General features: G+C 42.3%; 1 protein-coding gene across 3 annotated transcripts in view; it reads left to right on the top strand.

Moving 5' to 3' along the window:
• Positions 1-1113: 1113 nt before the first annotated feature.
• The window catches only part of tub (TUB bipartite transcription factor), a 368210-nt gene continuing 355870 nt past the window's right edge, over positions 1114-13453 (top strand). For all 3 annotated transcript variants that reach the window (XM_080190162.1, XM_080190165.1, XM_080190168.1), the window contains exon 1: positions 1114-1216. In XM_080190162.1, coding sequence (XP_080046288.1) covers positions 1161-1216 — 56 coding nt within the window. In that variant the 5' untranslated portion in view covers positions 1114-1160. The remainder of the gene's footprint in view (positions 1217-13453) is intronic.

A 13453-nucleotide genomic window follows, 5' to 3' on the forward strand; every position in this document is an offset into this window, starting at 1 on the left:
AACAATAATCCCACCCAGACTCTATCCCAGTAAACCCACATATTAACCCTGCTAATACCCCTGGCACTCAGGGTCAATTTAACATGACCAATCCACCTAACCCGTACGTCTTTGGAGTGTGGGAGGAAACCCACGCAGGCACAGGGAGAACGTGCAAACTCCACACAGTCAACTAAGGCCAGAATTGAACCCAAGTCCCTGACGCTGAGGCAGCAACCTTTCCTCTGTATATTCTTGAAATGTTAATTTATTTTAATTAACTGATCGGATGCTAAGGCAGGTTTAAATCTGCAGAAATATTGGCTGTGCAATTACGCTAACGGAGTTTCAATTAACAAGACACTCTCTTTGACTCGACTGTTGGTGAGGTTTGAGGGGTAACGTTATATTGCCCCCCTGGACCTAAGGCTGCAGAAGGCACTTGTTGCCAGATGAATAGATGATACGTACCTGCAGGTAAATCTGCTGTACACCTACGTGTAATTTGCTGTTTAAACGTCAACATTAGCTTCGGGTCTACCGTGTTGCGTTGAGTATTTAAGCAATTTGTAACGAGGCAATATGTCGCCTCGGATTTTTATGACCAGTGTTCTTTTATACACAGAGGATTTAATTAGTGCCTCTGAAAAGATGAGGTTTGAAAGAACTGTAGGCTGTGTGATTGGACAGGAGGGGGAGTGATGTCAAAGGATAATGCTGTATCTGTGGAAACAGGAATAAATAAGGAAGACAAACAGCAAATTGGCAGAGGGTGCTGGATCCATTCTCCCCGGTTTGATGGGCTGCTCAGCAAGACACGCAACTTATTGCAGCCACGTTTGCGGTTTGATTAAGCAAGGAACTTCCTTGCAATGAAGGATCCAATGTAAGATTATTCGATTGCTTCACCAAATAATCATTTAGTGCTTGGTGGACTCCCCTCTCAAATGCATGGTGCAGTCCTTATTTTGTAGGCTCAAATTGGAACAGTTTTTGTGCATCTGATCCCTATTGCTTGCTGCAGAGGTGTAATCCTGGCTGGACCAGCTTCACGTTCCATCAGGCTCAGGACAGGTATCGCAGACAGCGAGCAGACTTCAGCATAGGCTGTGCCTCTCAAAGAGCTTCCATCAGACTTCTCCCCTTTCCTGCAAGGTTTTCATGCATTGTAACAGAGGAGGATGGACGGAGTGAGCAGCAACAGGACCATGTCCTACAGCAGATGGAGTTATGACAGGTACCCTATATTGTCTAGCATTCAAGTGGTTGTAATATACATGAACCCAGTGAATCTACAGTGTCTGTGTGTTCCGCATGGTAATATTGGTGATGACAAGCTGGATCTGTCTCCCTTCAGGAGAGCAGCATTCTGCGAATTCAAGTAGATGTTATTTAGGATTGCAATATCTATTTGCTGGCTTATGGTACTGTTCTTTTCACTGCTCAAGAATTGCTTTGAGTTTTGTTTTAAGTGGCCTGTGTATCCACTTTGAATTTCAATTGTAAATCCTCAGCCACTGGTACCTAGCTATAGAGTGGTGGTATAATATCATTTATGACAGTCATATGTTTTAAAAAATGGGCACTCTGCTTTTTATTAATTTAAAGTGCTTTCTGCGCAACAAAGATAAATGTAAATTTTATAGGCAAACAGCAAAATAAGGATAAAAGCTGACCGTTAAATGAAAAGTGCCTTTGATGTAACAAAATGCATAGAAACTTCTGTACTAATTAGATTAAAGTTTCTATTTTGCATCTTATCTGTGTAAATTTCCCCTCCTCTTTTTAAATCACATTTTTCTAAAGATGAGGCCTACAGCTTTTCCTGATGTTACTGCCCCCATTTGAGAGCTTATTATTTGGCAGTAGTGGAGTTCAGTGGAGCCCACTCCTGGTTCACTTCTAGGAGTTGGCATGTTCAGAGTCACAACTCCTTCATTTTCTAATGAAGTAAGATGCTTGCCCTACTCTGCACTGCATTAGCTTTTCCCAAACATGGGCTAAGGGTGTTATTAATGTATGTTTGATTATTACATTCTCTAAATCGAAATCACAAACATTTTTATCAACTTTCACTTTCGCTCTGGCAAAGAGAACTTCAAGGACATTATAAAATGATTTGTCATGGAAATGATGGATCATGATGCACTTTTCTCATTTTATCATTGTAATAATTAAAAGAGAACAGCAAATGATGACGTGCTGCCAGCACTCCAATATGGTTCACTCTGTCTAGACTGCTGCAATGATAATTGAGAATAACAATTACCGAATCCAAGAGCAGGCAATATATATTCTTGGGTCAGTACAGACTATCAATCGTTTTGGATCATCCATTTGTATTTCAACAAAAAATCTGCAAGTTCTGTGACCCATCTTGTAACTGTATTGCAATTACACAGTAATGTTGACAATTTCTAGTTGTTGATTTTGCTAATTTGTGATTAGAAAGAAATGATGCGATTATCTGTGCTTGCATGGGAAGCTAAGCTTTGCACTCGCATTTATCCTGTGATTGATTGCATGGTAAAAGATTCTTTAATTAAATAGCAATCTTAGTGTGAGCCGAGCTTGTAGCATAATCATCGCACTTTAAAAATTGCTCTTCAATGAGTGACTTGTGTTGAATTTAGATTTAAGCAACTCGCTGGGGAATGAGAGGCATATATGGGACCATCGTACGAAATACCTGAAAGAAATGTAAGCTAACATCAGTATCCCTGGCATTCTTGGGCAGTGGCATATTGCGTAATTCATGCCATTGATATATTTGTCCATTATGTATTCTATTGACCTAAGTCATCAAAGTTTTGCATTTCACATTTTTAAAAGTAAGTTATTTGATTTTTGAGAAGAAAATCAAACATTATCTTTCTACAGAATTAGTGGAGGATATCTGAGCATGCTTGAGGCTAGTGTTGATATTTGCTCAAGCTATTTTGAGAATGAGAATTCTGAGGTTAGAGAATATGAGTGATTTGTAATTTAAGGAACAGGGATTCAACACTTCTGACCAGAACTCCTGGCAGTTTTAAGAAAAAAATCTAATGGAGGAGGTAATCTCGAGGAAAAAGGATACATAACTTTGAATGCCTGTTCATAGAGAGGATGGCCAGCCAATGACATCCTCACTGTATGTTATGTTTCCGGTATGATCAGGCAACATTATAATAAATGCCACTTAGCAAATGCCCCCTTTATTTGAAATAAATCAGTAATTTCTCTTTGGGTGTTTTTCATGCTTTGGGTGATGTGACATTCACATTACCGATGCACATGCTAAAATGTTGTGGGGTGACAGTGGTACAGTGGTTAGCACCGCTACCTCTCAGCTCAAGGGACCCAGGTTCAATTCCAGGCTTGGTTAACTGTCTGTATGGAGCTTGCATGTTCTCCCTGTGTCTGTGTAAAGTAAAAGTAAAGTTTGTTTATTAGTAGGCTTACATTAACGCTGCAATGATATTGTGAAAATCTCTTAATTGCCACACTCCAGCGTCCAGTAAGAAAGTTTAGCATGCCCAATGAACTTAACCAGCACTTCTTTTGGACTTTAGGAGGAAACTGGAGTACCTAAAGGAAACCCACGCAGACACAGGGACAATCTGCAGACTCTGCACAGACAGTGACCCAATCCGGGAATCGAACCTGGGTCCCTGGCACTATGAGGCAGCAGTGCTAATCAATGTGTCTCCGTACCACTTAATATGGCTGTTCTGGTTTCATCCCACAGTCCAAAGATGTACAGGTTAAACTGATTGGCCATGGTAAATTGCCCCTTAGTGTGAGGAGATTAGGAGAGTAAATACGTAGGGATATGGCCTGGGTGGGACTGTTTTTGATGCAGGATTGATGGGTCGAATGGCCTCCTTCTGCACTGTAGGCATTCTATGGTTCTGTGCGTGAAAATCTTTGTTTTTCCTCACAGATATCAAATTAAGTGTGAGCCAACTTTCATTTAAAGTTGTAGGCTCTTTTCTGCCTCCATTCAATGCCTTTCTTTGACAGGTCCTGTGTTTGAAGAAACGTGTTTTTAAAACTACTAAAATAATCTCATGAGTCATGACTACATGCACCCTACTGGCAAAATTTTCACAATACGGTTGCAGCCTTTCCCAAACTACTGCTTGAAAAATACCAGCCATTCTCTGCTCTTTTTTAAGGGCCTATATCTGCACTTTCCATTCATCCTGGAAGCAGAGTAATTGGACAGACCTACACCTCAGGATATGCAGCTCACCTTACCATGAACAAGAGAGCATGACCTCAAAACTGGAGCTGGTGTTCAGAGGTGATGTCAGGAAGCAATTCCAGCCAGTGGAATTCTGGAACTCTCTTCCCCAAAAGCTGTTGAAATTTTAAAATCTCAAATTTCATACATTTTTTTATTCAGTGAAGGAATGTGGGCTTCATTGGCTAGACCATATTTATTGCCTTTGAGAAGATGGTGGTGAGCTGCCTCCTTGTACTGCTGCAGTCCATGTGGTGTCGGTGGACCCACAGTGTCGTTAGAGAGGGAGTGCCAGGATTTTGACCATGTGACAGTGTAGGAATGGACATGTAGGTAGGAGTTGGGTGGGAGGGGAACATCCAAGTGGTTGTATTCACATGTACTTATTGCCCTTGTCCTTCTAAAATGGTCTGTGGTTTGGAAGATGCTGTCTAAGGAGCCTTGGTGAATTCCTACAGTGCAACTTGTAGACGGTACAGACTACTCCCACTGTGTGTTGGTGCTGGAAAGCGTGGGTGTGGTGTCAATCGAGCATTCTCCTGAATGGTGCAAAGTTAAGTGCTGTTGGAGCTGCACTCATCCAGGCAAGTGGAAAGTATTTCATCACAGTCCTGACTTGTGCCTTGTAAATCATACTCACAGTATGTGTATGTCATTAGTGTACATGTGAATACTAACTGGACGATGTTATCCAGAAGTAGCATGTAGATGATTAATCGGTGGGTGATGAGGTGGATCCTTGGGAGACATCAGAGGTAGCAGTGAGGGAACTGGAAAGGGAGGCATTGCGAATGATTCTCTGGCTGCGATTTGATGGATAAACATGGAGCCAGGTGGGTACAATCCCACCCAATGGAGGGGCATTGGAGGCAGATGGTGTGGTCAGTTGTGTCAAAGGCTGCAGACTGGATAAGGAGGAATAATTTCCCTTTGTCACGGTCACATAGGATATAATTTGTGACTTTGATAAGAGCTGTGACACCATCATTAGAAATCTGATTGGAGGAGTTTAAACACGGAGTACCGGGAAAGATTGGTACAGATATATGGAGCTGACAGCACTTTTTTCAGGACTTTGGAGAGGCAATGGAATGTCCGCTACAACTCTCTCCAATTTTTACAGATGCACCATAGAAAGCATTCTTTCTGGTTGTGTCACAGCTTGGTATGGCTCCTGCTCCGCCCAAGACCACAAGAAACTGCAAAGAGTCACAAACGAAGCCCAGCCCATCACTCAAACCAGCCTCCCATCCATTCACACTGTCTACACTTCCTGTTGCCTCTGAAAAGCAGCCAGCATAATCAAGAACCACACACACCCCACCTTCCATCTTCCGTGTGCATGAGTCGCAAAAACCCAGCCTGCAGGTGCAGCAGGTGGTCAGGAAGGCGAATGGGATGCTGGCCTTCATAGCGAGGGGGATTGAATATAAAAGTAGGGAGGTCTTGCTGCAGCTGTATAGGGCATTGGTGAGGCCGCAGCTGGAGTACTGTGTGCAGTTTTGGGCGCCGCACCTGCGCAAGGATATTTTGGCCTTGGAGGGAGTGCAGAGGAGGTTTACTAGGCTGATACCGGAGTTGAGGGGGTTGAGCTATGAGGAGAGGCTGAATAAACTAGGCTTGTACTCGTTAGAGTTTAGAAGAATGAGGGGAGATCTCATTGAGACGTATAAGATGATGAATGGGATGGATAGGATAGAGGTGGAAAGACTCTTCCCGCTCAAAAAAGACAGTAGGACTAGGGGGCACAGCCTCAAGATAAAGGGGGGGCGGTTCAGAACGGAGTTGAGGAGGAACTTCTTCACTCAAAGGGTGGTGAATCTCTGGAATTCTCTGCCCGTTGAAGTGGTGGAGGCTGCCTCGCTAAATATTTTTAAGAAGCGGGTTGATGGGTTTTTGATAAGAGAAGGGATTAAGGGTTATGGGGAGAGGGCGGGAAAGTGGAACTGAGCCACGACAGATCAGCCATGATCTTATTGAATGGCGGGGCAGGCTCGAAGGGCCAGATGGCCTACTTCTGCTCCTATTTCTTATGTTCTTATGTTCTTATGTCAGGAAAAAGATGAAAGAAGTCTGAGGACACGTACCAACTGACTCATAAACAGCCTTTTCCCTGCAGAAATCAGACTTTTGAATGGACCTACCTCATGTGAGGTTGATCTTTCTTTACATCCCAGTTATGACTGTAACAGTACATTCTTCACTCTCCTTTCCTACTCTCTGTACGGTCTGCTTTGTCTGTACAGTGTGCAATCACTGTACATTAACGCACGTGACAATAATAACTCAAATCGAAAGGGAGTTGGAGATAACATGGTGTTTGCAAGGATAGTGGGGCGAAGGGTTGATTTATTGAAGAGAAGGGTGATAATGGCATATTAAAGGAGTGAGGGACAACACCTGAAGATGAGAATTGCAAGCTTGGCTAATATGGCTTAATATGAAATATCGCTGATTTACTGATGTATGTTCTGTGTTCACCTTTGGATCGTATATGCTGCAAACAAATTTCTTGAAGCTAATTGTTTTAAATGTGCTATTTCTAAATAGAAACAGTTTAAAATTCAGCAACAAAAAAGTCACAATCTACTGAAAAGAAAACTGAGCTAGACCAATCTAATCACTCATGCAGCACTATCAAAATTGATGTCTTGGAATGAATCATGTTATAAAAACAGAAATGCTAGAATTACTCAGATTATCTGGCAGCATCTGTGTGGAGAAAGAGTTAATGGTTCAGGTTGGTGACCCTTTGTCAGAACAAAAATGCAGTTTGAACTTAGTCACTGTAGCCCTGTTAATAGTGCATATTCGAAACAGAGTATTCTCCAGCTTAAGGTGAACAAAACAATGGATGATCCACCAGTTGATGTACATTTTTAGATGAATCATGGAATAAAGGGATTGGTTAGTGGTTGAGGAGGTGTGTTAAAATACCAGGAAAATTTGTTCTGTGTGTTCGTGTAATTTTATTCATTTGGAGAAGGTTGCGTCCAAGATAAATGGGGAGTAATTTAGAATGGAGTGCCATGTCCTGGTGATGCCACTGGGACACAATTAAACATTAATCGCTTGTCTGGTAAAGGCTTACCTATAATAGGCTGACACTTTGCAGTACCTCGCAAGCCCAGCAATGTTGGAAATGTTGACGAAAGGTTAGGACCCATTTTCACTTTGAGCCTATAAAAGATCCCATTGAACTCTTTAAAGAAGAACCTCCAATCAACATTAATCCCACCCCCAATGAACTGAAATAGCCTCGCAAGCCCCTCGCTGCTTTCAGGAGAATGGCTCATCACCGCTTTGACTGGATCTAGATGAGTATGAATGCCAACAATGCCCAAATCCCATGGGTAAATTTTTAAAGTTGAAAATTTTATGAGCAATCCTGAAGACTGCACTGAACCAATCACCATGATAATTTGAGAAGCCAGGAATATATGTTGTGTGGAAAGATTAAGGAATGTATGCACAATTTTTTTTTGGAAAAGGATAAACTGTCCGGTAACTAAGTTTAATTTTAAGTATTATGATTGAACTACATGATGTTCGCTTGGTGTGAGGGGGCTAAGACCTCGCACTGAATATTTTTTAGAATATGTAAAGATATTTTCATGGATATTTCTAAAAGGTTTAAAAACTGGACAAAGACCTTTTAAAATGGCTGACACTATATCTGTCTGTGCCTGTTTGAATAAAAGGAGCTATCTGACAGTATTGATGAAAGCTTGAACCTTGTTATCTCTGAAGGGAAATTTATGAAGGTTTGTCCTAGCAGACTACTTGTCTGTTAGGACAAAGGGCCTTGCAACTTTCTCTTCAATGTAACCACCTTGTGCACCCAGATAAGGAATACATATCCTTAATCAAAGACGATGTGGACTGTTGGGAATCATGTGATATGAACCACTATCTTGTGGAACCTTGCAGCATGCCTTGCTGAGCTGCAACTTCAGAGTGCCATTTTACCATCTAACTAACAACATCACAGATAAAGGGGCTCTTCCCAGACTGCATGCCTGACCCCCATCCATACTGATTCTTCTGTACCATCACCTACACCATTGATTCATTTGTGCATGCTTATCTCATCATGCAGTCAACACCACTGGAAAAGTGAATTATGCAGAATCGATTTTCTGCCTGCAGACCTCCATGAAGGAATGGAATTTGACTCTAGACCCTGGGACCCGTGTGAAACAATATTTCTCTTTTCTTCTGTGGTCTCTGCCCTGTAAATCTTTCTTTTTTCTCTATCCTGTGTCCAAAGGAGGAGGTGTTGCTATCCCTCTCTCGTGCGTGCCAATAAATCCATTGAATTTATCCTATCATGAGTTTGCTGTGGGCTTATTAATAAAAACTCGAACACAACAAAACTGAGGTTATGCCACGGGTTATAAAGGGGGAAGTGAACAGAAACACTATTCTGTTTAAGGATAGGTGGTGAGAGGAAAAATTATTAGTACTGTTTAAATTAACCCCCCCACTTGTCTGTGACACTTCAGCAATTTGAACATGATTTGCACACACATGAATCTGGTAGTTCACTAAAGTTAGTGGAGACTTTAAACAGACACCAGTTTTGCTGCTGTAAGGACCTTAATCTGCAGTATGGGAGCCATAAATTGGTAGGATGGATAATGTCATGATTGGAAGTTTATTGAATCACTCACTCTTTAAACTTAAAGGGTAAACTTTCCTATTGTGCCTCACCTTTTTGGGCACCAACCTCCTTGCTGGGTCCCTTCCCAACCAAAAATCCAGACTTATCGATAAGTTTGGCAACCATTTTCTTTCTTGGGATGACAAGTAGTGGTCACCACCGGGTGCCGGTGCTGCCAAGACTGCTCAGCTGATGGCCAATCGGACTGGTTGGTTGCTCCTGAGGCCTGGACTTCCTGTGGTTCCAGATGTGGGAATCCCACTCTCAGTTTAAGGCCAATTCCCCCAGCGTAGGTTTTTCAAAGCTGGTTCAAGGCCATTTTCTCTCCCCTATTGAGGGATGGGTGAGAAAAACACCCCCAAGAAAATTCATCCTGGTATCTATAAGTCTGCTTGAAGCTATTGTGGTGGAGGTCTTTACTGGCAGTCATGACAAACTAGGATATTCCATTAGTTCCAGTTATGGATGTGTAAGCTTGTGACAAATGAAGTAGTACTGCCTGTATGTTGGTTGTATTGCGCTCATTAAAATTGTTTATTCTTTTGAATATCAGGATTCACAGACAAATAATGAGGTGTTTCTCTAATTAGCTGCAGAATGTTTTACACTATATCATAGAATCGCAGAAGGAGGCCATTTGGCTCATTGAGTCTGCACTGACCACAAACCCACCCAAGCCCTATTCCCATAACCCATTCATTTACCCTAACTAGTTGCCCTGACACTAAGGGGCAATTTAGCATGGTCAGTGCACTTAACCTGCACAGCTTTGGAATGATATGCTGAAGGAAAAACAGAATGCTGGAATTAGTCAGCAGGGTTGATGCCATCTGTGGAGCTGAAACAGAATTAATAGCCAGAATTCTGTGGAGGTGGCAAAAGCCTTTTCCCCCACTGCTGTAGCTGAAAGCATTGGGTGTTGGGACCCAGGGTCACAATGGTGAAATTTGAAGGTGGCCAATTGTGTCTTAAACTATGACAATTCAAAATTCACAAGGCAAACATGTCTGTGCAAAGACGTATCAAATTTATTTAACATATAAAACATGGAACAAACAAATGACCGTACAGCTGACGGAGACTCTCAAAGGGTTAAGTAGCTCTGGGAATAGAGTAACAGAACCTCTCCAAGATCTGAAGTACATAGTCAAATACAGATCAATTATAGTTTTTTTTCTAATCAATAATTCCGCCTTTCATTATCTTAAATCAATTGCACCAAACCTACACATCTTTGGAATAATATGGTGAAGGAAAAACATAGAATGCTGGAAATAGTCAGCTGGGTGCCCTGCTGACTATTTGCAGCGTTCTATGTTTCTCCTTCACCATATTATTCCAAAGCTGTGCAGGTTTGGTGCAATCATACATCGATACAAATTTGTCAAGTATCTCAGCCAACCATATGATATCACCATGTTATTGAGTATCTTATTCATCCAACAAAAACAGACGTTGCCTCCCTTGGCTCTAATTATTTCCCTCAAACCTGGCAATGGCAGATGCTACCGTGAGGTTAAAGTGGGTGTTCCCACTGGTTCACTACCAGGTTGAATAGACATGTGTTCCTGCGTCTAAGGGCATATCTATCCTTGTGTCTGGGCAGTGAATGCATCTATTCATAAATGTTTCAAAATAATTGCTCCCTCATAGGAATTCTCCCAATATAACTGCTGCTTGACTAACAGCTTCCTAGACCTCTGATTTTAAACTATTGACATTTACCACCTTGCCTTTTGGCAACATTGCTTGGCTAAAATGAACAATACATTTTAAAATATCAGAGAATATCAGCATATGTGTTCTGAAATCATAACTACTGGTTTTGATTCTCTTACTGCATTCACATGTGTAAACTGTTCATATTAGCTTGTCCTAAGAATCATTTAACTCCTTGCTGATCACCTGTCATCTGAAAGACTGCATTCTGCCTATGAATCTTATTAGCTGGTTAGGAATCCCCTTCTTCAGTCACACTTTGGCACTAATTTAGTGGTGTTTTCCTCTTAAGCATGGCACCACCCCCCGCAAGAACTGCTGGCCTAATCAGAGGGCCAGTCACTTGGCAGCCACTAATATAAGACCATAAGGTATAGGAGCAAAATTGGGCCATTCAGCCCATCGAGTCTGCTCTGCCATTTGATCATGGTTGATATGCTTCTCAACCCCATTCTCCCAACATTTTTCCCCATAACTTTTTAACCCTCTTGCCAATTCTATCTCCAGCATAATGCAGGTGCAGCCCCTATATTTATGTGAGCATGTTAATGGCTGAATATCCTTGAAGACAGGTCAGTGGACCAGGCATGCAGGCCCTGCTGAGGTGGGGGTAACATTGGTCTCCTGGAAACTGTGGGCCTTGAGGATAATGAAGTCCTGGAAGGAACATTGGCAGAGAAGGAGCTGGATGCAGTGGGAAACGGCACTGTGCAGAAATGTGCTCCTGCTACATAACAAGGTGGCCTCTTTCCCTTGGGTTCCTCTTCTTCCAATCTTGCTCCTCTCGAATTCTTTATGTTGACTTCATTTTCTGCTGAGTCATCTTGGGTCAATGATACACATCCTCCTGATGATGTGAATCTCAGATAGGAACCCTTTGTGGTGATTCAGTGAGCCTCAATTAAAATTAAATGAATTGTGGTTGTGAAAAGGGACTTACCAATTGGAATAACATCTTGTATCATGAATGGCGGACTGAATAATTCTTCCTCCTGGAAGAAGACCTCTCCCCACGCTGCCCCTCACACGTGCCAATCCTTTAGCTGGCCTGTGGTCCACTAGCAGGCTGAGACAGCGCACATTCCTTTAGGATAGCAGCAACCTCTTTTGTTCCCTTGGGTGTCTGGAATCTGTCTGCAATCTTGCCTCCATTTGCTTTAATTGGTGTAGGAAGTCTTGTGGCACAGTAGGTATCCAAACCAGAAGCACTAGATTTGAATCCCACTTCAGAACTTGATGGCCACAGAAGACTGTCTTTGTGATGTGGCAAAGCAGGTTGATTGTCAACCTACAGTACAGAAGGAAGCCATCTGGCCCATTGAGTCTGCACCAACCACAATCCCATCCAGGCCCTATTCCAATAACTCCTCATATTTACCCTACTAATCCCTGGACACTAGGGTTAATTTAGCTTGGCCAATCAACCTAATGTGCACACCTTTGGACTGTGGGAGGAAACCAGAGCACCCGGAGGAAACCCACACAGACACGGGGAGAACATGCAAACTCTATACAGGCAGTAACCCGAGGCTGGAATTGAACCCAGGTCCCTGGCACTGAGGCAACAGTGCTAACCACTGTGCCACTGTGCCACCCCATAGATCTGTAGAATGTGTATATCCCTTTGCTGCCTATGATAGGCAGTAAGAGTAGGAGAGTTTGCTGGTAGCTGCAGTCTACAGCTTCCAGACGGTAAAAGACTCCACGTGTAGGTTCTTGTCATGGGATCTGTGTCTTACTTGCTTTGAGACATTGCTGGAAAGCAACAGAAAATCCGCCTTCATATCAATTAAGGGCTCTCTCCAAGAAAATATGGCACAGAAAATAGATGGGAGAGCAAGTAGTGAGGATGACACACAGAATCTACAGAGGGATATTGACATATTAAGTGAGTGGGCAAAAACTTGGCAGATGGGACATGATGTAGGAAAATGTGAAGTTATGCACTTCAGGAGGAAGAATAAAGGAGCTGAATATTATTTGAATGGGGAAAGATGCAGCTCATGGGGATTTGAGGATTCTCGTGCATAAATCACTAAAAGCTTGCATGCAAGTCCTGCAGGCAATAGAGCAAGCAAATTGAATTTTGGCCTTTATTTCAAAGGGAAAGGAGTATAAAAATAAGGAAGTCTTGCTAAAACTGCTCAAGGCACCTGTTAGACCACACCTGAAATAATACAATTTTAGTTCCCTTATCTAAGGAAAGATATACTGGCATTGGAGGCAATCCAATGAAGGTTCATTTGGTCGATCTGAAGTATGGAGGGATTCTCTTGATGTTGAGGAAATGGGAATCTTGAGAGGTTGTTTCCCCTTGTAGGAGGCCCAGGATCAGAGGGCATAATCAGAAAGGGGTCACCGATTCAAGACAGATGAGGAGGAATTTCTTCTGAGGATAGTGAATCTGGAGAGGCTGAGTCGTTAAGTGTGTTCAAGGCTGAGAGAGACAGGTTTTTAAACAGTGAAGGAATTGAGGGTTATGGGGATAAGATGGGAAAATGGAGTTGCATATCATAACAGATCAGCCATGGTTTCATTGACTTGATGGGCCAAATGGCCATTTCTGTTCCTATGTCTTATGGTTTTAAGTCAGTTTTCCACCAGAGATGGACTTTTGACACAAAATGACCTGACTCTTGGGTTTCCCATATCCAAGGAGAAATCCAACCTCAAGTATCCATCTGGAAAGTGTAATCTGTGAATGTGTTGGTGAATTTGCAATCAAGCCAAACTATGTCAGTGTCAAAAACTATAGTGAAAAAAAATCTGGGGTTTCTAATATTACACAAAGCAATGGCACAGATTCAAACAATGGAAGATCTGAATGAAGGAGTGTAGATGGGCAGGGAAATATTTCAATTTAG

Source organism: Carcharhinus amblyrhynchos, chromosome 6, assembly GCF_965287045.1.
Source record: "Carcharhinus amblyrhynchos chromosome 6, sCarAmb.v2.hapA, whole genome shotgun sequence".
Taxonomy (NCBI): domain Eukaryota; kingdom Metazoa; phylum Chordata; class Chondrichthyes; order Carcharhiniformes; family Carcharhinidae; genus Carcharhinus; species Carcharhinus amblyrhynchos.